This window comes from Odocoileus virginianus, chromosome X (genome assembly GCF_023699985.2).
Source record: "Odocoileus virginianus isolate 20LAN1187 ecotype Illinois chromosome X, Ovbor_1.2, whole genome shotgun sequence".
Taxonomy (NCBI): Eukaryota; Metazoa; Chordata; class Mammalia; order Artiodactyla; family Cervidae; genus Odocoileus; species Odocoileus virginianus.
In genome coordinates, this window is record NC_069708.1 from 16,009,331 (window position 1) to 16,036,912 (window position 27,582).

Sequence of the window (27,582 nt, forward strand, 5' to 3'; positions counted from 1 at the left end):
CTGTACAACCCCACAGACGTTAGCCCACCAGGCTCCCCCGTCCCTGGGATTCTCCAGGCAAGAATATTGGAGTGGGTTGCCATTTCCTCCTCCAATGCATGAAAGTGAAAGTGAAAGTGAAGTCGTGTCCAACTCATAGCGACTCCATGGACTGCAGCCCACTAGGCTCCTCCGTCCATGGGATTTTCCAGGCAAAAGTACTGGAGTGGGGTGCCATTGCCTTCTCCATAAAAAGCAAACTAACAGAAAACAAATGACAAACCCACCACCACATTCTACCAAGCTGTCTTTACATTCACTTAGAGTACAGAGCATTCTAGATTTTTCCCATCTCTTATGTCTCCTGCATTGGCAGGCAGAGTCTTTACCACTTGTACCACCTGGGAAGTCCTCTATTTGGTTACAAGATGTAATTTATTGTGAAAATGGGAACCCACTCTTCTTAGGTTGGAGCCAAGGCTAAGATGGAAGTTAATGGATCCTACCAGATTATCCAGGGGACAAGACCCTAAAAGGTATACAGTGACAGGGGTCATTGGGGACAAGCAGAAGTTGAAGTTCGAGAGGAAGCAGATAGGAGGGAGGTGAATGTTGGCAGGAAAACAGACATCTCTGTTAGATACATTGAGTTTCTATAGAAAAACTAGAGGAAGTAAAGAAGTCGGGGAGATTAGGCCACTAGGGTTCAGGACACTTCTAATGTCCTAGAGCATTGGCCATTGCTGCTGAGATGCGTCAATAGGCCGAGTGACACAGAAACCACTCTACTGTCACTCCCTTGGAACCAGCCAACATTTCTCCATTCCTATGCCTTAGTCTGCCCCTCCTTGTGTCCATTTTACCTTCACCACTGCCACAGAAAGACTTTGGGTCAGGCCAACTCATGGGCCACTGCCCACTCATAGAGTTCTATCTTTGACTCAGGAATCAACCCTAGTCCAATCTGTTGTGTCCAGAGTAGTAGGATCACAAAAGAAAGTGTCCTACCTGAAAGGATCCACTTCTGACCACTTAAAAATTTTTTTTAAATTTTCAGTTTTAGTTTTAGTGATGTGTATGTGCTGGCTTCCCAGGTAGCACTAGTGGTAAAGAACCCACTTGTCAATGCAGAAGATGTAAGAGACCTGGGTTTGATCCCTGGGTCAGGGAAGATCCCCTGGAGGAGGACATGGCAACCCGCTCCAGTATTCTTGCCAGGAGAATCCCATGGACAAAGGAGCCTGGTGGGCTACAGTCCATGGAGTTGCAAAGAGTCAGACATGACTGAAGTGACTTAGTATTCACGCAAAACCTTCACAAAGTTCTATGAAGATACTTGCCTTCTTCTCAATCTGCTAAATTAAACTTCTCATGTAAAGCATGAAGACATGTGGGTCTTTCCAAAGCACTCCACTAATTTTGGTGTGTACCCTCAGTTGAGAATCATTGCTTTAGACTCATCACCTACTCAAGAAGAAAATCAGATCCAACCACTTATTAGAGCTACCTCAACTAAAACATGATCAAGGCAGTTGATACTTTCAAAATGAATATGAGGAAATATGAAAATTAGCTCTCACTGATACATTCTCTTTAAAAAGAGTAGGTATGATAGGATCATCAAATCCAAAATTATAATGAAAATTACAGGAATCCATTTATTTTTGAGAAATTTTGATGGCTTATACACCATAGTGATAAGGAAGATGAAAAGATGAATACAAGACAGTCTCTGCTCTCATGAATAGATGACAATAACACCAGTGCATTGAATAGGATGCATAGAAATCACAAGTTTATCTTCTGTTGTTCATTTAAACCTGAACAGTGAGAGAAGTGTCTTCCCTTCTTGCTAAAAACCTGGGCAGGTCTATGATTTTACCAATCACTCTTAAATTAGAGGCAATCCTAAGGTTTCTTTAAATCACAAAGCACAACTTCAATTCAATAATTTGAATGTCTAATATTGAAAGTGTGAAAGTGTTAGTCCCTCAGTCGTGTCCTACTCTTTGTGACCCTAGGGACTGTAGCCAGCCAGGCTCCTCTGTTCATAGTATTATCCAGGCAAGAATACTGGAGTAGGTTGCCATTCCCTTCTCCAGAGGATCTTTCTAACCCAGGTATCGAACCAGCGTCTCCTGCATTGCAGGCAGACTTTTTTTTTTTTTTTTTTTTTTTACCATCAGAGCCACCAGGGAAGCCTATCTAATATTGTGGAAGAAGCAAACCTCTAAACTTGATTTAGGATCTTGCAGGAGCTGTGGTTAGCTTTTCCTCTCCTTGCTGATCTTGCCAACTGTGATTTCTGGGACTTCATGGGTTGAGTGTGGAAAGTGAGGAGGGAAAAGGGCTCCTGAACATTCCTACTTGACCCGTCCTCTTCTAAGATAGTTTTATATGCTCTGGGCCCGGCTGTTATGAGAACTGACTTTTTCTTGTGGGGACACTTACAGACTTTTTTTCAGGGAATTTTGCGCTGGCCTTTTCTGACTCTGACTACCATAACACAGGAAGACCTCTCCTTTGTCCCTCAATGTTGATCCCCACGCAGCTTCTGTTTTCTGGCAGTCTCGGAGACATACCCTCACTCTCTAGTCAGAAGTGTCTTGAACAAAAGCCAAGACTTTCAATTCTTCTGGGGTGTTTCAAGTGGTCAAAAGGGTATCCTTGAAGCCCTTCTCACAAGGCTTCAGATGAGAAGGTAAAACCCCGGCCTTCCCTTTTGGGGTGGGTTGGACTCAAGAATGGTAACTCTCTCTAAAGAGATCTCTTCACGAATCTACCCCTTCAAATCCCCTCCGTGTGCTAGACAGCAGGGCCTTCTTATTTATTTTATATTCTCATGCATGTATGCTAAGTCACTTCAGTTGTATCCAATCCTTTGCAACCCCATGGACTGTAGCCTGCCAGGCTCCTCTGTCCATGGGATTCTCCAGGCAAGAATACTGGACTGGGTTTCCACGCGCTCCTTCAGGGGATCTTATGATCCAAGGATTGAAACTGCATCTCTTAATTTTCCTGCATTGACAGGCAGATTCCTTATCACTAGTGCCACCTGGGAATCCCATTTTATATACAGTAGTGTGCATATTTTCATCTCAAACTCCTAATTTATCCCTCCCCCCTTTCCCCTTTAGTAACCATAAGTTTGTGTACTATGTGAGTCTATTTCTGTTTTGTAAAACAGTTCATTTGTATCATTTTTTAGATCCCACATATATTCATTTTCTTGAAAAAAACCTATAACAGAAGAGAACGAAAAGAATATATGTACATATATGTATGTATATATGTGTAACTGAATAACTTTGCTTTACACCTGAAGCTAAACAGAATATTGTAAACCAACTATATTTCAAGAAAAAAAATTTTTTTAATTCCCATTCTTTTCATACACTCAAAACTGGTGAGAGGTTTCATCAGACAAGAAATTGGTTTTTAGGTCTTTCATTTAAAGTTTCCCATTTTCATCTATCTCAGGATTTACCTTGGTAATTAATACCAAATGTAACTTGGCACCTCAAATCATGTAATTTAACAAGATGTCATAATTGCAGTATCACAGTTTAAGTGCTACTCTGGTGGCTCAGATGGTAAAGAACCTGCCTGTATATGCGAGAGACCCAGGTTTGATCCCTGGATCAGGTAGATGACCCAGAGAAGGGAATGGCAACCCACTCCAGAATCCTTGCCTGGAGAATTCCATGGACAGAGGAGCCTGGTGAGCAACAAACATTTTTCACTTAATGGATATGCTGGAGTTGAGTAGTATGACTACACTCAGGGTGGGTGGGGCTGTTTTAAAGGGCAACATGCTCAAGGAGACACTCCTAGGACAAATACATTATATTTCTAGACAGATCCAAAAACCAAAATTGTTGCAGAAGTCTTTTTATTTTGGCCGTGCCACACAGCATGTGGGAACCTCAGTACCCTGACTAGGGATCCAAACTGTACCTCTTGCAGTAGAAACTCGGAGTCCCAACCACCAGACTGCCAGAGACATCACTTCAGAAGTCTTAGTTGGTTTTTTCATCTCCTCATTTAGTCTCTAAAGTTCCTACAAATTCACAAGTGTAAATGTCACTGTAAAATCAGAAACTATATTACTATTGATTAATCCTGGGAGATTTCTTAAATGTCATTTATGCTAAGAATAATAACGTTCATTTTCTAAAGGAGCATGTGAGAATTGTCATTTATGGATTTAAAATATATCCTGATAAAAGCTGACCTTGGGAGTTGAGATGTATGAGTACTTTGAAATGAATATCTCATTTAAAAAGTAGTTCAAATAGGATTAATGGACTGTGGAACTGTGGTTTTAAATTAATGAGTGTACCTAGTAAAAAGCTTTGCACTAACAGGCATATGAAAGGCCAACTGAAATATTACAATTATCTTAATTGTTAAAGCATCTTGCTTATTAATATGTCAATTATTTTGACAGCCTTTTGGGGGGCAGAAACAAGGAACTCTGTCTTTTAGCATCCTTATCATATCATTATAAATCACTTGCCAAGTGCTCACATAGACACCACCCATGATGGATCACACAATCCAAATGCATGCATCATCTGAGCTTCAAGGAAATTTTGACTAAATGCTTTTAAGCCCCAATTATATGCCTAATACTGAATCTTGATTTGATCAATCAAAACCCTGAAAGTCATTACCCAAAAAGAAAAGACAACAGACATCTGGTCAATCAACTTTATTTGAATTACCCAAATGTGCACCAACCTTTGTATCCAGATTCAGTGGAGGATACAAAAGGAAGAAAAGACAAGAACTCTTACCATGAAAAAAAAGTAAAATGAGCTGAAGACACACTGCCCAAGACAGTAAGACTTAAGGATATATACTGAGCAGTAGCATCTGAGTAGCACAAAACAACTTAGTACAGAGTAAACCCACCCAAGGGGACACCATCAGTGACCTTGGCAGGGAATAGAGAAGGGTGATTGGGCAATCCATCCTGAGAGACGGGATAAAGCAATGGACCTGTGTCCTAGTCACCAAAACATCAGTGGCTTATTGTGGACATTAAGCCATTAAGTTCCTCCTCTCTCCATTTCAGTTTGCTCAACTCTAAAATAGAAAGTAAGGATTTGATGGTGTCTAAGTTCTTCCAGCTGTAACAATATGGGATTCTAAAGACAAATGCAGAGAGCCTGGAAGGTTGTGGACATTACAGGAAAGAGGAAGGACAAGCACAGAGCCATAGAGGTAAGAAAAAAGTAGTGTTTTATGTGTGTGTGTGTGTGTGTGTGTGCCTGGGCAATGTATAGTAGGATAGCAAGGACCTTTCACAAGCCAATTTAACTACTGTAAAGATTCTGGAGCCAGTGAACTTGGAAGTGGGTGAGAGAGAGTGCTAAGCTAGGTACTAGACAATACACAGGTGTCAAAATGGAGAAAGAGAGACTGTGTATCCTGTGGTCAGAAAGTCTGACTGATCGTCATGCTCCCCCCCTCACTCTACATTCTTTGCATCTTTGTGGAACTTTATTACAATGCCTTCCCCCAAACCCACACACCAGGATGTGGTTACAGATGCCCTTTCTTTAGATTCGCACCAGGAGCCCCCTCTTGTGGGCCAGGTAGCCGAGAGCAGTTGCTGAAAAGATGGTGGTCAATCCAAACAGCTTCAGCAGGCCAGGCACAGAGGGCAAATGCCTTTGCAAGAAGGTGGTGGTGATGGGCTTTGCAGGAACATCCTGGGGTCAGAGAATACTTGGTGTCAGTACAGGGCTTGTACACCTTGCTCCAGAAGGTCTGTATTTCCCCCAGTTCTCTGAATGTGGCTCACATTTGCCAACCTCCAGGCCACGAAACATCACATTCCCTTTGCTCAGAACATTCACCTCCATTCCCCACCAGTTGTTATTGTTCAGTTGCTTGGTCACGTCCAACTCTCTGCGACCCCATGGACTGCAGCATGCCAGGCCTCCCTGTCCCTCACCAACTCCCAGAGTTTGCCCAAGTTCACATCCATTGAGTCAGTGATGCTCTCCAACCACGGGGCCCTTGAATTAGTTAACTCTGACCACTAACTTCAAGCCTCAGTTTCCCCCTCACTTCCTCCAGGAGCCTTTCCAGTGTCCCCAAGCTAAGTTGACTCTCTCTGTTTACATTCTCAGCATGTCATCTTCATCCACATGGGGATTTTTGGTTGTCATCTCTTTTCTCCACCACGTGCTGAGCTCTGAAAATATGGTTGTACCATTATCCCAGTGGCTGATGACACAATAAGTATTGTGCCAGTGGTGGGTTGCACAATAAATATATGTTGAGTGAATGGATCTGTGGTCCACTCAGTCCTCAATCCCATCTCTGACAGAAGCACTAAGAGAAAGACTTTGGAGTGACCAGGCTATTGCCTTTGACCTTCTACCTGATAGACGAGTAACTCTGACCTTTCAGACACTTGTCCTCTACAATGCATTTCACTCTATCCCCCTATGTATCCTTCCTTCCATTCAGGAAAATCTCCTGGGGTCTTATTACAAAATGATAGGCATATTGAAAATGCATTTTTAATTTAAATCGGCCCTGTTTCATTCCACTTCTTTGCCCTCTGAACAGAGGATACTGACTTATCTTCCCTTCATTTCCTCCACCCTATCACCAGGTTAGACAGTTATTCAAGAGACCTTTATCGAGTTCTTAATAAGCCTAGAATTCTCTGAGTAATCTTACCCGACACAAAAATATTTTTTCCTAATAATCTGCAAGGCATGTGGCAGCTACAAATTTATCAAAGTTCTTCTAAATCCCTCACCTCTGCCCTAACCCATGACATCCCTTTAAACATCCATGAGTTGAATCACTATGGGGAGGGTCTGTGAATATATGCAAGTGTGTTCTATTTGCAAATAACTGTTCTCAAAGGAAAGAGATTTAAATTCATGAAATAAAATAGAACCTACCACAGACTCCGGTTCAGGCAGCCAGATTTCATCCTCTGGGATCTTGCCCATGGCATGCAGGATCTGAAAAGAAAGAGCATCTTGGTGAATAACAAAATCAACACTGTCTTCCTCCTAATCTACTAATCTTTCTCTTAATCTCCTAATCTGCTCTTTAAATAGAGATTAACAATGTCTTTTGGGATATCCATTAAACGCCCCAGCGTAAAAGCCAGTGTAGTCCACTGAACCTTCAAAAAAGATCCAAAAGATCTTTCATCTGTGACATCTTGGGCTTCCCTGGTGGCTCAGTGGTAAGGAATCTGCCTGCAAGCAGGAGACAGGTTAAATCTCTGGGTTGGGAAGATGCCCTGGAGGAGGGAATGGCAACCCACTCCAATATTCTTGTCTGGAGAATTCCAAAGACAGAGGAGCCTGGTGGGCTACAGTCCATAGGGTTGCACAGAGTCAGACATGACTGAGCGACTAAGCACAATCATTAGACTCACAATAAATTTTAGCAGCCGCAAACACGCCTTAATAGGGATGAGACCAGAGGAACTGTCAGGAAATATATAAATGAATTCTGCGTCCTAGGGTAAACATGTTTGGTTTCATAATATTAGACCGAAGTTCTCTCTCAAGTATAGCCATGGTGATATTTTGCCCCATGGAGTCTTTTTACCTTGGACTCATTACTTTGGGGTTAAGGTGTTCGTTTCACCCAAGACTACTGTTAAAAGGGTGTTCTGTGGTTTTTCAGATGGGGGTTAATGGGGAGTTGGCCTCCAGGATCTCAGACATCTTTAACCTGCTTGTCAGGACCCTGAGTTACTTCCTTCTCCACAGCATGTGACCTCAGGCCCTACCTCTCGGGCTGCTCTCTCGCCAGCCTCCACAGCCCCCTCCATGTAGCCACTCCAGTGTGTAGCAGTCTCTGTGCCGGCAAAGTAAATCCTGCCCACTGGCTGGCGTAGAACCCTTGAAATGAAAGCAAAGAGATAACAGTGGTCAGTCTCAGAGAGCCAGAGGAGAGCCTTCCTACAGAGACCAAGGCTGGTCACTTTCCTCAGATTCTAAATGTCAGGAGGTCCAATGGCAATTTTGGAATGAAGTTCATAGTTTCCTTCAGTTCTTGCATGATCTCTGTCACAGACAAAAGTGGAATAAAAGCCAAACTTCACTCCTGTACCAAGAAACTTACAGGTAAAGGGGCTGTCATCAACCGAGGTAAAAGAAGCATTTGCTTCCAGTACATGAAGTGAGGAACTATATGTGCCCGGTCATGGATAGCTCCTTTTATGATTCACCAGGTTTGAGCAAGGAGACCCATGCCCCCAGTTTCCCACCTGGTCATTCCACCAGTGAATTTGGCAAAGTGTTCTCTCACTGAGCTCCAGCTTCCTCATCCCTTAAGGGGCATAATCCAATGATTTTTAAAACCTTTCTTACCAGCAACATTCAACAAACCTGTGCATATCACTATGGCTCCACAATAGCCATTCATTGAGCAGTTTATCAGTGTGAAGAGTTTTATTGCATTAAATGATAACAGTTAACATTTTGGGGTCACCAAGCGCTCCTCTAAGTGCATTAATCTTTACCACAACCCTAAGAGGTCAATACTATCATTATCCTCATTTTGCAGATGAGAATATGGAGGTACAGGAACTATGGTGGACATTAGGTCCATCTAGACCTTCCTTCAAGAATGAAGGACTTACTCCTAGCTGCTGAAAGGTAGTCTTCTGATGTCAGCACTGTTTGGCTATTGCCTCCACTAAAGAAAATTGCCCCAGGCTTCCTGGTGGCTTAGTGGTAAAGAATTCCCCTGCAATGCAGGAAACGTAAGAGATGCAGGTTTGATCCCTGGGTCAGGAAGATCCCCCGTAGGAGGAAATGGCAACCCACTCCAGTATTCTTGTCTGGAGAATCCCCTTGGACAGAGGAGCCTGGTGGGCTATAGTGTGTGGGGTTGCAAAGAGTCGGATATGATTGAGTGACTAAACAACAGCAACAAGAAGAAGCCCATATGCTATATAATAGTACAGAAGGTCACAGCATTTGGTTTATAAGAGGGATAGTTTGCTGTTACCTTGACAAAAATACCATAAGGGAGGCACCATCGATATGGCATTATTCATCCTAGTCTGTTTCCATTATATTCCAGATAATGGATGTGGATGTCCAGAGCTAATACCCTGACTCTTAGCCACCACTGTACATCACTGAACTTTTCAGAGAAAACAAAATGAACTGGTTTGAACTGGTGGGTTTTCTTTCACCTACCCTTATTGCAGCCATCAAGAAAAAAAAAAGGAGAATAGAAGATATTATAAAAGACTAGAATGCTGATAACAATACACAGCATCATCTGGAATTACCCATAGCCAGCATGGGTTGCAGAGCCTAAGGGTCTTCAGGAAGGGTTCTCCAAGCAAGAATACTGGAGTGGGTTGCCAGGCCCTCCTCCAGGGGATCTTCCCAACCCAGGGATCGAACCCGAGTCTCCTGCATTGCAAGCAGACTCTTTACCACAGTGCCACCTGGGAAGCTCCAAAAGAGCTCACCTCCGCTTCGGGGAATGTAACCCCAGTCTCCCACCTGACAGGCGGGGATACTCATCACTGTACTAACAAGGAAACTATGCACTAGGAAACCAAAAAACAAAAATTGTGTGACTCACTTTATTGTAGTGGTCTGGAACTGAACCCCCAATATCTTCGAGGTCTGCCTATACTGAAGTTTGCAGCAGAATGCTTGGCAAATAGTTGGCACACAGGTAATAAGTGATGAATGAAATAATTATTACTGACATAGGCTACAATCAGCATATACAAAAATTAGCTTATTGACCCACTAACGAATCAGGTGGTGCCCTTTTACCCCTGAATGATCTCGTAGATGATATTTTGCCATCTTCAGGAAGATGCAGACAGTGCATCCATGTATCTTCTCACAAGCAGGTTTTAATCCTTCTTTGACTGGTTTTCACGAACATATTGATTAGCCATTTACATTTACTCACACCCTTTTTTTTCTGTTGCATACTCAGTCTTTTACTCATCACTCTACATTTCCTATTCTGTTTAGATTGAGCTCTTGGTACCAAACGATTCCTTGGTTTAGTATTGCTCTAAAGGTCATAATAATTACTGCTGTATTATTAATTCATACCTTGTTAACTACAATAAACTAAACACTAATGATTCATACTTGTCTGCACAACACTATAAAATGCTAAAGCCATTGAATTATGCATTTTGAATGGGTGGATTTTATGGTACGTGAATTCAGTTCAGTCGCTCAGTTGTGTCCAACTCTTTGGGACCTCATGGATTGCAGCACGCCAGGCTTCCTTGTCCATCACCAACTCCCAGGGCTTACTCAAACTCATGTCCATCGAGTCAGTGATGCCATCCAACCATCTCATCCTCTGTCATCGCCCTCTCCTCCTGCCTTCAATCTTTACCAGCATCAGGGTCTTTTCCAGTGAATCAGTTCTTCCCATCATGTGGCCAAAGTATTGGAGTTTCAGCTTCAGCATCAGTCCTTCCAATGAATATTCAGGACTGATTTTCTTTAGGATGGACTGGTCGGATCTCCTTGCAGTCCAAGGGACTCTCAAGAGTCTTCTCCAACACCACAGTTCAAAAATCTTCAGTGCTCAGCTTTCTTTATAGTCCAACTCTCACATCCATACATGACTACTGGAAAAACCATAGCTTTGACTAGACAGACTTTGTTGACAAAGTAATGGTATGTGAATTATATCCCAATAAAGATGTTTTAAAGAGTATGCTCTCATTAATATACTGATTCTTGTCTACTATATGCTACCTTGTGTTTTCTCATACACCTGATAAGGAAAATAAGGTTCAGAGAGAAATGGCCTGTCCAGGATGGAAAAGTTGGTTATTGGTAGAATCAGGAGTGGAACCCAAGTCCCTTTATCCCCAGTCTAGAACTCAATTTGTTTTTATAATGCTGTACCCATGTTGGCACTTATGTGGTGCCATTTGAGGAAGTTTCACTGAGCCCTACACTTGCTATAGAGACAGTTCTTCTGACAATATACATGAACCCCCTATCTAAATTCCTAATCTTAGGCTGCGATCTTCTTTGGTTCTATTGACTGGGATTGCTCCTTCAGAGGAAATCAGAGTCCAAAGCGCCACCATGATGTGGCATTGCAAAGACTTCAGTAGTGAGATTGACAAGATACAAAGGAACCCAGGGATTTGGGGATTTTTTCCAAGCATTTACAAGAAACAAGAGAGAAGAGCTACATGAACCTTCTTAGAGTTATGGATTCAGGTTCAGGGAATTTCTGTTAGAACTGAGCCCACTTTTACTCTACCTTCCATATTGAGTCATGATCCCAGGAGGAAAGTAAGAAGTGTAGCAACCTGCTGAGTACTGCTCCTCACACCAGTTCTTCTCTTCATAGTGCACCGGCTGCAAGGCAGAGTGATGAAAACTCAGAGAAGAATCAAAGGAAGTGATCTCAGCCAGAATAAATCAAACACATCATGGTAGGCTTCATACTGGAGAACCAACATATATCGAAAGTATCACTCAGTTGTGTCCAAACCTTTGCGACCCCATGGACTATACAGTCCATGGAATTCTCCAGGTCAGAATACTGGAGTGGGTAACCATTCCCTACTCCAGGGGATCTTCCTTACCCAGGGATCGAATCCAGGTTTCCTGTATTGCAGGCAGATTCTTTACCAGCTGAGCCACAATGGAAGCCCAAGAATACTGGAGTGGGTAGCCTATCCCTTCTCCAGTGGATCTTCCTGACCCAGGAATCGAACGGGGGTCTCCTGCATTGCAGGCAGATTCTTTACCAATTAAGCTATCAGGGAAGCCCTATGTCTAAAATAAAGCCTTATTGTTCTAATGTTTTTAGAGGTATGACTTTGAACATGTAAATGTCCTTGGTTATAAACTTCTAAGAAATTCTGACTTAGAAAGTTTTCACACTTGCTTCATTCATGTCCCAGGTACCATTCATAAATTGCAACTGTCTAGCTCCATGTTTAAAGTGGTCTTAGGTATTAAGAAGCTTTTAGTGCCTAATAGTTTCAGGACAAGTTTGAAAAAGGATTTATGCTTACTGGAGTAAGGAGGAGGAAAAAAAGTAGAAAGACTGACTGTTAAGTAAAAAGAATGACCAGATTCACGTTTTTGGTTCAAGTCAACTTTGTTAAGAGAAGCTAGGACAGACAAATTAATGTTTTCATGGGATGTAGGCAATTCTGTTGATGGCAATGTGCGGTGCTGTGCTGTGTTTGGTCGCTCAGACATGTCTGACTCTTTGAGACCCTATGGACTGTAGTCCGCCAGGCTCCTTTGCCCATGGGGATTCTCCAGGCAAGAATACTGGAATAGGTTGCCATGCCCTCTTGCAGGGGATCTTGCAGGGGATCTTCCCAACCCAGGGATCAAACCCAGGTCTCCTGCATTGCAGGCAGATTCTTTACCAGCTGAGCCATCAGGGAAGCCCAAGAATACTGAAGTGGGTGGCCTATCCCTTCTCCAGGGGAACTTCCTGACCCAGGAATCGAACTGGGGTCTCTTGCATTGCAGGCAGATTCTTTACCAGCTGAAGCCCATTGATGGCAATACATGCAGGCAATGATCAGCCTGAAAAATGTGTTTTTGCCATGAACAGGCAAAACATTAGCTGAGGTTTTGTGAAGTGCAAGTTTTATTTTAAAAAAAAAGTAAACCTAAGTGTTATCATTAAGCATTATTTTGAAAAGTTATTAATAAAATCAACCTGGCAAGTCTTAAGGGAAAAATGTTAGTTATAAAAAGAGATTTGGAAAAGTTGTTTCATTTAAAACAACTGCAGTCACACATGGGACTTTGAATAGCTATTTGTAACAATGAACAAAGCATAAGGCCCTTTATGCTAGGTATAAGTGGCTCCGATGCCTCTGGCCCAGCCCTCTTCCCTCTCTGCATCTGAGTGTGATAACCACCTCATAAGCATCTTCTCTGCCTATATCCAGTCAGCCAATCAGAAGAAAGTTTGGATTTCACGTTTCACCTTTCCCTACTCCCAGGACAAATGCCAAAGCAAGTGCCACTCTCTATGCCAAGAACAAACAACTCATTTTTATCATCAGAAATTAATTATCCATATTTTTCTAAGAAAAAGAGACTGTCCCCCTGTTAAAAATGATCAGCTTTTTGGGAATTTGAGAACTGCTTTCCCCTCCCACTGGGGTTCCCCAAACAACCATCTCACAGGTGGTTGGAGGATTCTCAGCTCTGCATTGCCTCAGCCTGAGGGTGTCTCAGAACGTAACTTCAAAAAAACTTGAGTATCTGCCAGGGAGAAATATCTTGAAATGTATTTTTTAAATAGAAAGACCAGCCAATTTCAGCAGCTGTGACAGGATTAATTTTTAATGTGCGTATAGTTTGGGTTTTGCTACTTCACTCATAGTATACTTGTGTCCAGAGGCTATGCTTATACTTAATCTTGTTAAATGGTGTATGACAATGAAAAATGAAACAAAACCCATTCTTCATTATTATGTTTCTCTCCAAACCAATCAATTTGTCATTCTTGTTCATTTGCTGAGGACGAATTCTTCGAAGCTTCAGGAGCATGTGTTTCACCTATAACAAGTAACTCTTGCTTTAAAAAGATGAACAAAAATGACAAATTCAAAAACCACAACAACTTGACTAGGAGGAAGTCAGGCATTGCAAAGTTGAGCAAAATAAATGTTCAAGGGATTAGATGAAGCCATGGAGCTGTTCAACTAGGTCATGATGTGTGGTGCAGAGATTTAGATTTAAGAGGCTTAACAAGTTAAACATTCTTAGCCCCTTCATTAGATTTTCCTTATGCTTTAACCGCTCATTCATACATTGTTTTCCATTGTCTTCAAATGCTTCATGGATAACTGGATTTAATAATAACTTCCAAAAGGTGATGTAATCTGTGTCAAAATATTAAAAACCCAGCAGTCTGGTGAATGGAAGGAAACATTGGCTTGTTTTAAATATTGATGGGGGTGGTGGTTATGGCTACTGGTTATGGACACATTGGGTCCTTTGACTATCACCAAATGCCCCTACCACCCTGCCTCCCATATCATCCCGCCTTTAGCCATGCAGAGGGGAGGAGAACTACCTGCAAAGATGTCTAGGAAGCTCAGCTGACAAGGCTCACCTTGAGCCAATCAGCATGTCTTCCCTGCTCCAGGAAGAGCTCTGAACTCAGGGACAAGGGTAGCATCACGTAAAACACATTAGTTTGCAGGGTCCCTAAGCTGCCACTTGGAGAAGGAAATGACAACTCACTCCAGTACTCTTGCCTGGAAAATCCCATGGATGGAGTGGCCTGGTAGGCTATAGTCCATGGGGCCACAAAGAGTCAGACGTGACTGAACGACTTCACTTTCACTTTTCAAGCTGCCACTAGCCAGGGCCCATGCCCTCCAGGACAACTCATAAGTTGACCAACCCTGTTGTGCACACCCCACCAAGAATAGATCAAGGAAAACATGAACTCTAGGACCTGACTTGCATAATCCCATCACTGCTAGGCCCAAGATAACAAAGAAAGATCTCTCGGGTTCCCTGGTGTTCCAGTGGTTAAGATTCCCAGCTTCCACAGAAGGGTGCACAGGTTCAATCCCTGGTCAGGGAACTAAGATCCCACATGCTGCACAGTGCTGCCAAAGTTGAAAAAAAAAAGAAAGAAAGAAAGAAAAAGAAAAGCAAGATCTCTCTCCCATAGGGAAGGGTTGGGAAGCCTTACGTGCAAAGCTTCTTGTGAGCCCAGAACCTTTGCATAGAGGTCACAGAGTTTCTTCAACCTATGGGAAGAGGGGAGGAAAAAAATAAATGAAAATGAAGAAGGAAGCAAAAGTGGAAGAGGTGTCTATGATTCTCATCATTCAAAAAGATTCTGAGCCTCTGAACTTTTGCTTCCACTTGACATTTGATTTTAACTTTTCAAAGCAAGGCACTTTATTTTAGTTCCAGTATCTGAAATCTATGAGGTCACAAAAAGTTATAATGAAAAGAAAGGGATGCATTGCCTGCATCACCAGGGGCACAGGGCAATTTATTCATTCATTGAAGGAAAACTTGTGTACCTGTTGTCAATTTCCTAAGCACTGGAGATTCTGGGAGGACCAAGATAGGATTCCTGCTACCTTCCTTCTCTCTTCATCCCACTAAGAGGAAATGGGCAAAGTGGAGCAAGAACAACTTTGAATTCTGCTTCTGTCTCTTCCATGCTGTGAAGTCTTAAGCAGGTTACTTAAGCTCTCTGACCTTTAGTTTTGTCCACAAACTCGTCTGATTTTGTCACTAATCACGGTAAAACAGTGTGGCCCCAGGACCAGTAGCAACTGAATCATTTGGGAGCTTGTCAGAAATGCAGACTCTCAGATCTCATCCCAGACCTGCCGACTCAGAAACAGCAGTGGCAGCATCTGTGTTTTCACAAACCTTCTAGGTGATTAAGTTTGAGAACCATGGGTAGAAAGCATATAAAGTTTCCAGTTGAATAACTGGTTATTGCCGTTCAGTTGCTCAGTCGTGTCCGACTCTTTTTGACCCCATGGACTTCATGCAGCACTCCAGGCTTCCCTGTCTCTCACCATCTCCACAACAACTGCTACATACATAATAATGCTTGATAAATGATAGCTCTTAAGAGATTTAGTCTTATGGGGGAATCGGATATAAGCCAAAAGTTATAATTAGTCAATTAAGGTATAAGATTAGACTTATTTCCATTCTGATTTTTATAGAATAATAGTGTTAAACGGGATCTTACAGGTGATATAGTTAGGCCAATGACTTTCGAAAGTATTATTAGTATTATCATTATTATTATTTTAAACACAGGAACTCTTTCTACAAATAAAAATATATGAAAATGCCTAGTATATGTATGTATAATTGAGTCACCTTGCTGTGCAGAAGAAATTAACATAACATTGTAAATTAACTATATTTCAATAAAATAAATTAAAAAAGAAAATTCCTAATTTCCCCTCCCTTCTTCCCTCTCTTCCATCCCTCCTTCCTCCCTTCTTTCTACCCTGCCATCTCTCTCTCTTTCATTTTTTCTCTCTAATTTCTTTTTACATAAATGGACTAATTTGGCAGAAGCAGAGGAATAGTCAGACAGAACGAAGAAAATTAAATAGAACCAAATATATAAGGGAATATAGAATCATAAAGGCGGGCATTTTAAACTCATGAAGAAAAGATAGATTATGACGCTGGGACAAATAGCTACCCATGAAAGAAGCAAAATTGGACTCCTATGTGACTTCTTACACCAAAATATATTTCAGAAGGATCAAAGATTTACACAGAATAGATGAAAACAGAAAAGCACTGAAAATGAGTAATTTAAAACGATCTTGAAATGGAAAAGTCTTTTCTATGCATGATAGACCATTCAGAAGCAATGGTTTTAAAAACAGATCAACCTAACTTCATAAAAAGCTAAATCTTTATTATAGTATAAAATGAATAACCCATAAATATGATCAAAAGACATATTGGGAAAAGATCTGTTCCAGGCACTGGAGATTCAGCAGTGAACCAACCAGACAAAACTTCCTACTTTCACGGATTTTTTTTTTTTTTTACTGTTTTGTAACATTTTATTTTACTTAATACTGTAATTATTAATATTTACAAATAATACTATTTTCTTATTGGTTTATAATATGTTTTATTATATGTAATTTTTGTACATTCTTTTTTTCATATTCTTTTCCATTATGGTTTATCACCAGGTATTGAAAATAGTTCCCTGTGCTATACAGCAGGACCTTGCTGTCTATCCATTCTATGTATAAGAGTTTGCATCTGCTAATTCCAAACTCCCAATCCATCCCTTTTTGGATCTTAATATTCTAGTGGGGACATTTTTTAGGTAAGTGGCCCAATCAGACCTCCATAGTCCTGGCCAAGCACAGTGGTGGCAATAGTCATAAAGCAGCAAGCTAAGGATGGAGGCAGGGGAGGATGGGCCATAATGCATTCATGGGCTCTTGTGTGTGCATGCTCATCATGTCTGACTCTTTGTGACCCCATGGACTGTAGCCCACCAGGCTCCTCTGTCCATAGTATTTCCCAGGAAAGAATACTGAGGTAGGTTGCCATTTCCTTCTCCAGGGGACCTTCCCAACCCAGGGATCAAACCCACGTCTCCTGCATCTCCTGCATTGGCAGGTGGGTTCTATACCACTAGTGCCACCTGGAAAGCCCTCCAGGGTCTCTTAGTTGGTAAATATGTTATCAAGGAGGCTCCCAAGGTGGTGCAGTGGTAAAGAATTTGCCTGACAATGCAGGAGACACAGGAGACATGGCTTTGATCCCTGGGTTGGGAATGTGCCCTGAAGAAGGAAATGGCAACCTGCTCCAGTATTCTTGCCTGGGAAACCCCATGGACAGAAGAGCCTGGCAGGCTATAGTCTTTGAACTTGCACAGTCCGACATGACTAAGCATGCACACCATGCCAGAAGCACACCATGGTATCAGGGGTGGTATGGGAATAAATAGTTGGTAGTGGTGAATACAAATTGCTGAAAGAAACTGCCACCTCCAGGGAACCTAGTCCATCTGTAACTATACTTTTTCATTGTTATGCATCCTTCATGCAGGATGTATGGCAGAGTGCCCTGCAAGGGGTCATTGGTTTACCTGGTTATCTCCTCCCCCAGTAAGTTTTCAACTCCTGGGCTACATCCATTTTTGTATTCTCCATAGCTCCTTGCATGGTATCTTATGCATGATAAACTCAACAAATTTGAATTTTGAACACTTGGTTCTTCAGTTATCAGCATTGTGACTCTCTACAAGACCCTCATGATGAAACATAACAGATATGTCATGTTAGGAACACACATTAAGCAGTCTTTAAGTTAAAAAGTTAAGTGAAGTTGAAAGTAGGTAGAAAGAAGAAACAGAGGGGGAAAAGGAGAGGAGTATGGGGCAGCGCAGGAAGGGAGAGAGGGGGAAAGGAAGGAAGGGAGGGAGGCAAAGAGGGAGGGAAGAAAGAACAGATACTTTTTTCCTTACCTTTCCTCCTTGGTAAGACGGGCCAGTTTTCTGGCTTTGTGAGCAAGGATAAATCTAAAACATACAAATAAGAAAATGGGGGAAAATCAATGGATGCTATCATCTTGGCCTTATTTCTATAGCTACACATGTGTCTAGTGTACAAGTTAAGAGTAAACCAGAAGAAACAAACAACACACTGTCTTATTTTATGTTCCATATTTTACTATTTAGGTGTTACATTCCTGACATTAAAAGATACCTTCTAGTTTTAGGAATTCAAGGGACTAAAAACAGATCACTGGCCATAATTTTTGCCTAGGGGTTTACCATGACTAAGCCATCTCCCCATATATGACTGGCGGTCAATAGGAATACACTCTGGGTCTCAAATGCCTATCTAAGATGTGCCTGAGAAGTTACAGTTCCATCCAGTCCTTGTTCTTTGGTTCTGTCTTCAATATGCTTCTCCCTAGTGACAAGCCTTCTAGAATCTGCCTTCATTTCCAGCCCTATGATTGCCTCCAAATGGTTTTGATCTTCCTCTTTTGACCTTTGGCTCTCTCTGAAATAAACTCATACATATCCTAAGACCCATCTCAGTTTTGGCTACTCCAGGTAATCACCACCTCTCCATCCCCATGACATCCGCATCCGTGTTGCTCTTCCCTACTAAACTGAGGACTGGGCTGGTCTTGGCTTCTCTCTTATGGGAAATCTCAGCATCCCACATAAGTACCATCGATGCTCATGTAACCTCCACAAGAAGCCTTCTTAGTGGAACACCCTAAGTCAAATCTTCATATCATACTTTCACAAAAGATAGCTTACCATAATATATCAACTCCCAGTGCTAAACATGAAGAAGAAAACTAGTATAACACATTTTAAAATGTTATTGATATTCTAATTCCTTTATAAATTTTTATTCCTTGAAAGACATTATTTTTAATTTTTGTGGCCTTGCCATGTGGCTTGCAGGACCTGAGCAGAGACCAAACCTGTGTCCCCTATAATGAAAGCGTGGAGTCCTAACCAGTGGACTACCAGAGAATTCCCAGACGACATTATTTGTAAAAAATCAATAAGATCTTTCTTACTGCTGGATTTGGAGAAAAGTGACATTGGGTAAAAAATTATTGAACAAAGTTTGGGACACAATTATTGATAGTATAGGAATACATTATCAATACGGAAGACCATCACACCACCACAAGCATGCCTTACCCTATTATGGCAGGATAGCTGCCATCAGGTTTAGTGTCATCCAATGCATAGGCAACTGGAGCTTCCTCTCCTTCAATAATCATGCTTCCACAGTAATCTTGGAGAAGAACAAAATGGAAAAAGACATTCATCACCCTATCAAACTACCTGTAGCAGTTACAATGAAGCATACAGTTTTCAATTTGAGAAGCCCAAAGGATGAAAATAAGACCTTATACTCTAAATATATGAAGGCAAATCAAACTAATGTTTGAAAAGCGAAGGAGCCAACATTTGGTGAAAAACTCAAATGCTAAGTTCCTCTCTGCAAAGAAGCAATGTGATATCATGAATTAATCCAGACCACCATTAAACACAATCTTGTTTCCCTTATCGTTACCACGTGTCCCCATTTCTTTTTTCACAAGAAATCACATAAAACCAAAGATGTGTCAAAGACATGCTATTCTATTCCTGTAAAATAGGAACATTTTGTATGAACATTCACATTTTATGAGGGGCCACTTGGATGGCGCTAGAAGTAAAGAACCCATCTGTCAATGTAGGAGACATAAGAGATGAGGGTTCGATCCCTGGGTCAGGAAGATCCCCTGGAGGAGGGTATGGCAACCCACTCCAATATTCCTGCCTGGAGGATCCCATGGACAGAGGAGCCTGGGAGGTTATAGTCCAAAGGGCCGCAAAGAGTCAGATATGACTGAAGTGACATAGCACACATGTACTTATGCTAACTAATTCTTGATTATCTGTAGACAGGGCAGAAAGCATTTCACACAGCACCTCCAGAACAACTTGGGAAACAATTTCAGCTCATTCTGGACAAAGTGCTTATCTGATTCCCATCCTGAACAAAAAAGATATGTAATTTTAACAAAAGAATACAACAGGGCAATGGTGAAAATGTCAGGGCAGAATTTTAAATGTTAGAACAAGATCCCACTACAGGGTACCACTCTTCCTGCTCCATCATTTACTAGGAAATTGAGATTGTTTGAACAAAATTATGGTGGGACACTTTGGAACAAAGGTTGCATAGAAAATCCAATGAGAGGGCTTCAAAATGAGGAATAAAAACTAGAGAAAGAACTTGGAGGATATGCAATGCCCCCAACTTGTGTGTGAGCAGGCACACCTGTAGACCTTTTAACCTGCATTTGCTTCTCTGTCTCCCTTCCTGACCCTCCCCACTTGGCATCTGTGAGAATCAGTGTCCTAGTCGGTCACTGGATTGAGGGGCATTTGCATGTCCCTAAGGTGTTTTGGCAGAGAAGGCAATGGCACCCCATTCCAGTACTCTTGCCTGGAAAATCCCATGGATGGAGGAGCCTGGTAGGCTGCAGTCCATGGGGTCGCGAAGAGTCAGACACGACTGAGCATCTTCACTTTCACTTTTCACTTTCATGCATTGGAGAAGGAAATGGCAACCCACTCCAGTGTTCTTGCCTGGAGAATCCCAGGGACGGGGGAGCCTGGTGGGCTGCCGTCTATGTGGTCGCACAGAGTCGGACACGACTGAAGTGACTTAGCAGCAGCAGCAGGTGTTTTGGGGCTAGGAAAAACATTGAGAAAAACTGAACTACAGGGAGAAGAAATGTTTAAAGTATGTCCGAGAATTTAAGAAGATTTAAGACTACAAGAGAAATAGGTAAGGAATCACCATGTTATAAGAAGACAAGGAAGAAGAGAGGATGTGATAAGAGGAAAGAGCAAGGGCACACTGGTCACATAGTCAGCTGAACTGGCTGGGGTGGAGGCCCTGCTTCCTGGGCAGAGACGCTGCTTGGCCTCGGCACCACCCAGGTGTGCTGGGAGGAAGCAAAGGACCAAGGGGCAGAGAGAAGAGTCCTGTTCATGCCAGGACAAATCAGGTGACAACAGTAGTATTTCTGTCATTTGTAGGTAGAAAGCTGAGGAGCTCTGCCCATGCATGGGGACTTCTGATTAACTTGCTCCAGCCTTACTCTTAAAAAGGGGCATTCAAAGACATCTAGACATTTAACAAAGTCCTTTAACAAAAGAAGCAGACAAAAGCAGAAACAAACTAACAAACAAGAAGGAATCCTCAGGAAAAAAAGACAGTAAAGTGGCAAGTAACATCCTCAGGCCTCAGGGAAAAAAGAAGATATCGTACCTATGGTCGTTGACAAACAGGACTATTCCCAGGTGGTGCTAGTGGTTTATTAAAAAAAAAACAACAACAACAAACCTGCCTGCCAACACAGAAGACATAAGAGATGTGGGTTCGAACACTGGGTCAGGAAAATGACCTGGAGGAGGGCATGGCAACCACTCCAGTATTGTTGCCTGGAGAATCCCATGGACAGAGGAGTCTGGCGGGCTACAGTCTATAGGGTCGCACAGATTCAGACACGACTGAAATGACTTAGTACACGCATGCAAAGAGGACTATTCAGAATAAAATAACACGTGAGCAGCTTTTTTTTAATGTGGGAGTGTGGAAGGACTGCTGAGCAGATGATCACATTCATCTGGAAGAATAACTGATATTTACCAAGGACAAAATTATAGGAAAAATAATGAAGAGAGAATGTGTGTGTGTGTACTAAGCTGCTTCAGTGGTGTGTGACTCTTTACCACTAGCACCACCTGGGAAGCCAAAGAGAGACTCTGGTACCAGATATCAAACATATATATTATAAAGTCACAGGGATTACAATAGTACAAGTGCTGCCAAAGGACTAGATAATGGAAATCTATGTTCTCTAAAGTGGAATGTGCACACCTAGATCACACATCTGGTAGGGGAGAAAATTCTTATTTTCAATTTTAACTGTTTTGACTACTTTTGTATATCTTATAATAAAGATATCTTTTTTCTGACATAATTTAGAAATAATATATTCAGTGGTTTTCTGTTTAGCTGCTAAGCTATGCCCGATTCTTTTGCGACCCCCATGCATCGTAAACCACCAGGCTCCTCTGTCCACGGGATTTCCCAGGCACCAATACTGGAGTGGGTCTCCATGCCCTCCTCCAGAGGATCTTCCTGACCCAGGGATCCAATCTGCATTTCCTGCACTGCAGGCGGATTCTTTACTGCTGAGCCACTGGGGAAGCCCTTTTTATATAGCGTGCTACAAAAAAACATTTGGAACCCAGTGACAAAGATCAGAGAAGAAGAATGGTTGGTCCAGAAAAGCCCCATGTAGATATATTTTGTAGTAGGATGAAACCATCATAAACACGTTTTTAAAAATGATACACTGGAAGAAAATATTTGCAACAGATGCAGAAAAAAATTAATGAGCACAGGATAAAAAGATAATTGACAAAATGATTTTACATAGTTCTGAACTCTTATTAATGATAAAACTTACAAATTTTATCAAAAAGAAATGCTCCTATTCAAATCTTCAGAGCGATACAGAAGAAGCTGTTTATTGCAGCATCGTATATAATAGCAAAAACTTGGAAACAATGGAAATGCCTATTATCAGCATAAATACTGGACACATTTTTATAGAGCCATAAAAGGAATTATTATTTATTCACTTGTTGAAATAAAGTAGATTTAAATGCCAAGATGTGGAGAAATGTCTGTGGTCATGGAGGGAAGCAGCTTAGCACCAGCAAGCTTTCCATGGTGGGTCACGTCCGGTTCTTTGGAAAACATAGATTACTTGCTCAAGTGATGCACCAACCCAGTAACAGTCCTAAATATAATGTCCTGCAAAGGTGGAGGATTAGGAGGCTGCAATATGGTGGAAAGGGGTAGATACAATAAGAACTGTCCTAAGAGAAAAATGTGGAACTTTCCCCCTTCGCCTGCAGCACAACCTTCCTCTCATCTTCTGTAATCTAGGTCCTCATTTCAGTCCACCCTTCCCTTTGTCCTCAGTCTCAGGTACTGACTGTTCTTACCCGGCCTCCTCTTGGAAGAAAAGGAGCTGTGATGAGGGTAAATGTGAGAAGACTCTAGCATTGTGCTGTTCAATACAGTACGCATGTATGGCTTTTTTACATTTGAATTTTTTTTCTTTTTTTAAGCTTTTAAATTTCATATTGGAGTAAAGTTGATTAAGAGTGTTGTGATATTTTTAAGGGTATAACAAAGTGACTCAGTTAATACATTAATATATATACACATATCTACTCTTTTTCAGATTCTTTTCCCATTTAGGTTATTATAGAATATTGAGCCAAGTTCTCTGTGCTATACATTTAAGACCTTGTTGGTTATCCATTTTAAATAGAGCAGTATGTACATGTCAATCCCAAACTCCCTAACTATCCCTCCCCATAACCTTTCCCCACAGGGTAACCATAAATTCATTCTCTAAGCCTGTGAGTCTGTTTCTATTTTGTAAATAAGTTCATTTGTATTTTTTTTCTTTTTAGATTCTACATATAAGTGATATCATATGGCATTTGTCTTTGTCTGGCTTACTTCACTCAGTGTGATAATCTCTAGGTCCATCCACGCTGCTACAAATGGCATTATTTCTTTTTAATGGCTGCATAATATTTTTTAAATTTAAAGCAATTAAAATGAAGTAGCCATGTGTGGTTTCTTATATTTGACTTCGAAGCAATTAAAATGAAACAAAATTGAAAAATTCAGGTCCTCAGTCTCATTAGCTACATTTCAAGTATTCAGTTCTCAACACAAGTGACCAGTATACTGGAGAGAACCACTCTGGAACATTTCCATCATTGTAGAATCTAGTATTTTAATGGGCATCTCTGTAATGTTCTATCCAGCAGAGCAACACACTTATTGAATATCTATTTTACACAGTAGAATCCTGACACAAGCGAGAAATTGCCTGGAAATTTTCAGAATCCCCATCTTTGTGAATGGCTCTATAAACTCGTACGTTAAAAAAAACTGTATCAGAAAGTGTAAATAATCTATTTTCACAAAATTATGTGAAAGGATTAAGTAAACATTATATTGAATTGTGATGTGCTGTGCTAAGTTGCCTCAGTCGTGTATGACTCTTTGAGACCCCATGGACTGTAGCCCACCAGGCCCCTCTGTCCATGTGGATTCTCCAGGCAAGAATACTGGAGTGGGTTGCCATTTCCTCCTCCAGGGGACCTTCCCAACCCAGGGATCGAACCAGAGTCTCTTACATTGGCAAGCAGGTTCTTTACCACTAGAACCACCTGGGAAGCCCATATTGAATCATAAAAAGAGTTAATCATATTCTAAGGAAAGTTAATACCATGAGTTTGTGCCAATGTACTTTACTTGATGGAACTGACCTTAGAACCTGGATGAATGTTTTATGCCAGCATGCTAAGAAAAACAGTTATACACAAATGTGTAACTTCGCATCAAGTTTTTTGGACCTTCTACCAAAGAAAAGTACTCACCCATATTCCTCCAGAAGGGCTCTTTATAATAAACTATACTCTTGATGACTGAACCCAAAGGCACACGAGTGATCAGCTGATTTCTCATCATTGGCAGAGGGGGATTGAAGTGAATCTTCATGCCCAGAACAGGAGGAACAGCGCTAATCACATACTTAGCCTGGAAAAAAAAAATGGTGTGATTAAACATTGTTGGTGGGTTGTTTTTACTCTTTTTTTAATGTTTCTGCCTCATTTTACCTTTGTCCCCCAGTCAAGCTCTTCTTAAGAGAGAAACTAGAAGGGCCCTGTTAAAATCAAAATGAGCTCTGACTGTTCCTTAGTTCAAAACCTCCAATGACTTCGCATCACACTTGGAGTCAAAGCCAAGTTCCTCACAGTCACTTTCAAAGCCATACATGAGAGGAGCCCCTGTCACATCTCTGATCTCATCTTCTGTTACTCTTCCCCACAATCCTCTTGATATCACCATTTTTACTACCTTACTGTTACTTCATTATGCCAGGCTTGCTCCTACCTCAGAGCTTTTGCACTGATGTTCAGTCTATCTGAAAAATTATTCTCCAGAGAGCCACCTGGCTCAATCTGTCATCTCTTTGGGTTCTGCCCTCAAACATCACCTTCTGAGTGAGACCATCCTTGATGACCTTGTTTCAAATTGCGTAACCAGTGACCCACCCCGCCTCTGGCACCACCCCCCCACCCCCCGTCCCTTCCCTGTTTGGTTTTTCCCACAGTACTCATCACTATCTGGCATTGTCTATGTTTTAACTATATATTTGATTACAGCTTTTCTCCTTACTAGAACATAAGTCACATGAAAGCAAGCAATTTTACCTGTTTTGTTCACTGCTATGTTTCCAACTCCAAGAAGAATGCCAGGCACATAGGAAGCACTTAATATGTATCAAATCATTGCTTTCTTTGGCTTTCTAATTCTGCAGGAGCCCAATACAGAGGATTGATAGTATATATTTTATAAATCTTCCGACTTAGCCCCAAATATTGTGGTTCCCTTTTCCTTTCTTTCAGATAGAGGTAGCTTTTTCACTTTGGGCAAAGACATTGTCTGTGAAGTCTGGAATGTTCTTAGCTTTATTTACGCTCTGGTTACCTATGGGACTCTGGTCTCCTCCACCTGGTTTAAGGCTCTTGGTTACCTCGTACAATTCATGGTTTAGGGTCTCCACAAGGACATTTTCTCCTGTCTGGTCAATGTGGATCACAGGCCTCTCCAGCTTCACTCGATCCCCCAGGAGGTCCATTATCCGCTCACTCACTTGACCAGATCCACCCACAATTTTCCTCTCCTGGAAAGGAAAAAAAAAAGTGAGTAGGAAATATAAGAATAGAGACAAATTGCTAGTTTTCCTCACACATCTTTACTGTGTGAGGTTTTATTTTATTTAGCTTCCTGTTGCTCTCGTGGCTGCTTTTTTCACCATTGTTGTCTAACTAATGATGGATGCATCTGTCCTCAGTCACCTCAGTCGTGTCCTACTCTTTGAGACCCCATGGCCTGTAGCCCACCAGGCTCCTCTGTCCATGGGATTCTCCAGGCAAGAATACTGAAGTGGGAAGCCATTCCCTCCTCCAGGGGATCTTCCCAACCCAAGGATCCAACTTGGGTCTCCTGCATTGCAGGTGGATTCTTTACCACTAGCGCCACCTGGGAGCTGCTTTCAACAAAATCACAGGTTTTCTAACAGTCACATTTCATACTATGTTCTGATGGGCTCCTAGGCTCCAAACTCAGGTGGACATCCTCAGCCTGACTCCCAAGTCCCACCTGCCTGGCCGCTGCCCCCACTCTGTGTCCTACCTGCATCCTTTGATTGGGTGGCTGGGCCAACCACTTGCCTGAGCCTGCGTAGGCCTGTTTCCCCTCTCCTTGTCACTCAGTCTTAGAACCTTGCCAGCTTACTCCCTGTTACATACAGTCTGTCTGTGTCACCCTGGGTCAGGTACCTGCTGTTTTTGTGGTCACTGAGGTCATTTCACCTCCCTGCACCCCCTTGTCCTGAGCCCAGGAAAACACTTCAAAATGTTCCGTGTGATTGTACACACAGTTGAACTGACCACCTCCTCCTACATGTTCAGTTCAGCTGAATTTTAAAAAGACTATTTCAAATAGTTCTCGGAAGAAGAAGGTGAAAGAGAAAGAGAACAGAGGGGGAGAAGGAGAAGGGAGATGAGAGGAAGGAAGGGGGAGGAAGAGTAAGGAGAGAAAAGGAAAGTGGCTGTCAATCAGATTATCTAAGAACTCTAATCCATTTCCTACAGTGCCCAGCACAGCCCCTTATACAAGGCTGGGGTTCAGGAAATAAGCATGAGTAAATGAATAAGAATGAGTAAATGAATGAATTCCACTTGGTGCATGTGTTTTTAATTGAAAATGTATTTCTGATTTTCTCCGTTGAGCTTTCTAAGAAGTACCCAGTTCATCAGCCGGTCTCTTACAAACTTATTAAACTATCATTGGATGTATATCCAAATGGAAGATTGCAAAAGTACATTAAAAAGCCTAATTTTTAAATGCTATTGGCCACTGGGTTGTCACATTTGATACCTAACAACAGACTCCCCCTTTCAAAAGTCACTTTGACCTGCTATACTTAAATTCCAAAAGCCACAAGTGTGCCTCCAGCTCCACCTGTTCATGACTGAAGGATGGATGATGGGAATCTTTCAATTAGGCAGTGGTCGTTTTCTGTTGGAATGGTCCAGGTATGAATGGGTACCTGCCCTCCATTGGATGTTGAGAAGATCCTGGTCGTGCCCCCACACTGCTTCACATACCACAGGAACCAGAGAGCGGAGACCTCATGGATCTCTGCAGCAACGCAAAGGTTCACAAAGAGAATTGCAAGCTGCTTCGAAGATCTGCTCAGGAAGAAATAAGGGCAATATTGGCAAATGCAGGGGAGCATCTTCTTCATTGTCTGGAAATTATTCAAACAGCAAATTTACTTGGCTAAGTGGAATGCAATTTGGCAAGTTGCAGAAATTCATCACTAGAATCAAATATTATAAAACATGACATCAGAGATTTGGGGAATAAGA

At 41.8% G+C, this 27,582-nt stretch overlaps 1 protein-coding gene across 1 annotated transcript in view; it reads right to left on the reverse strand.

Moving 5' to 3' along the window:
• Positions 1–4,678: 4,678 nt before the first annotated feature.
• MAOB (monoamine oxidase B) overlaps positions 4,679–27,582 on the reverse strand; it is a 115,251-nt gene continuing 92,347 nt past the window's right edge. Inside the window, exons 6-15 of the mRNA XM_020878856.2 lie at positions 27,261–27,402; positions 25,680–25,829; positions 24,520–24,679; positions 19,180–19,276; positions 17,974–18,027; positions 14,680–14,737; positions 11,251–11,348; positions 7,760–7,871; positions 6,912–6,974; positions 4,679–5,699 (exon numbers count right to left, since the gene is read on the reverse strand). Of these exons, the coding sequence (XP_020734515.1) occupies positions 5,547–5,699; positions 6,912–6,974; positions 7,760–7,871; positions 11,251–11,348; positions 14,680–14,737; positions 17,974–18,027; positions 19,180–19,276; positions 24,520–24,679; positions 25,680–25,829; positions 27,261–27,402 (1,087 nt within the window). The 3' untranslated portion in view covers positions 4,679–5,546. The remainder of the gene's footprint in view (positions 5,700–6,911; positions 6,975–7,759; positions 7,872–11,250; positions 11,349–14,679; positions 14,738–17,973; positions 18,028–19,179; positions 19,277–24,519; positions 24,680–25,679; positions 25,830–27,260; positions 27,403–27,582) is intronic.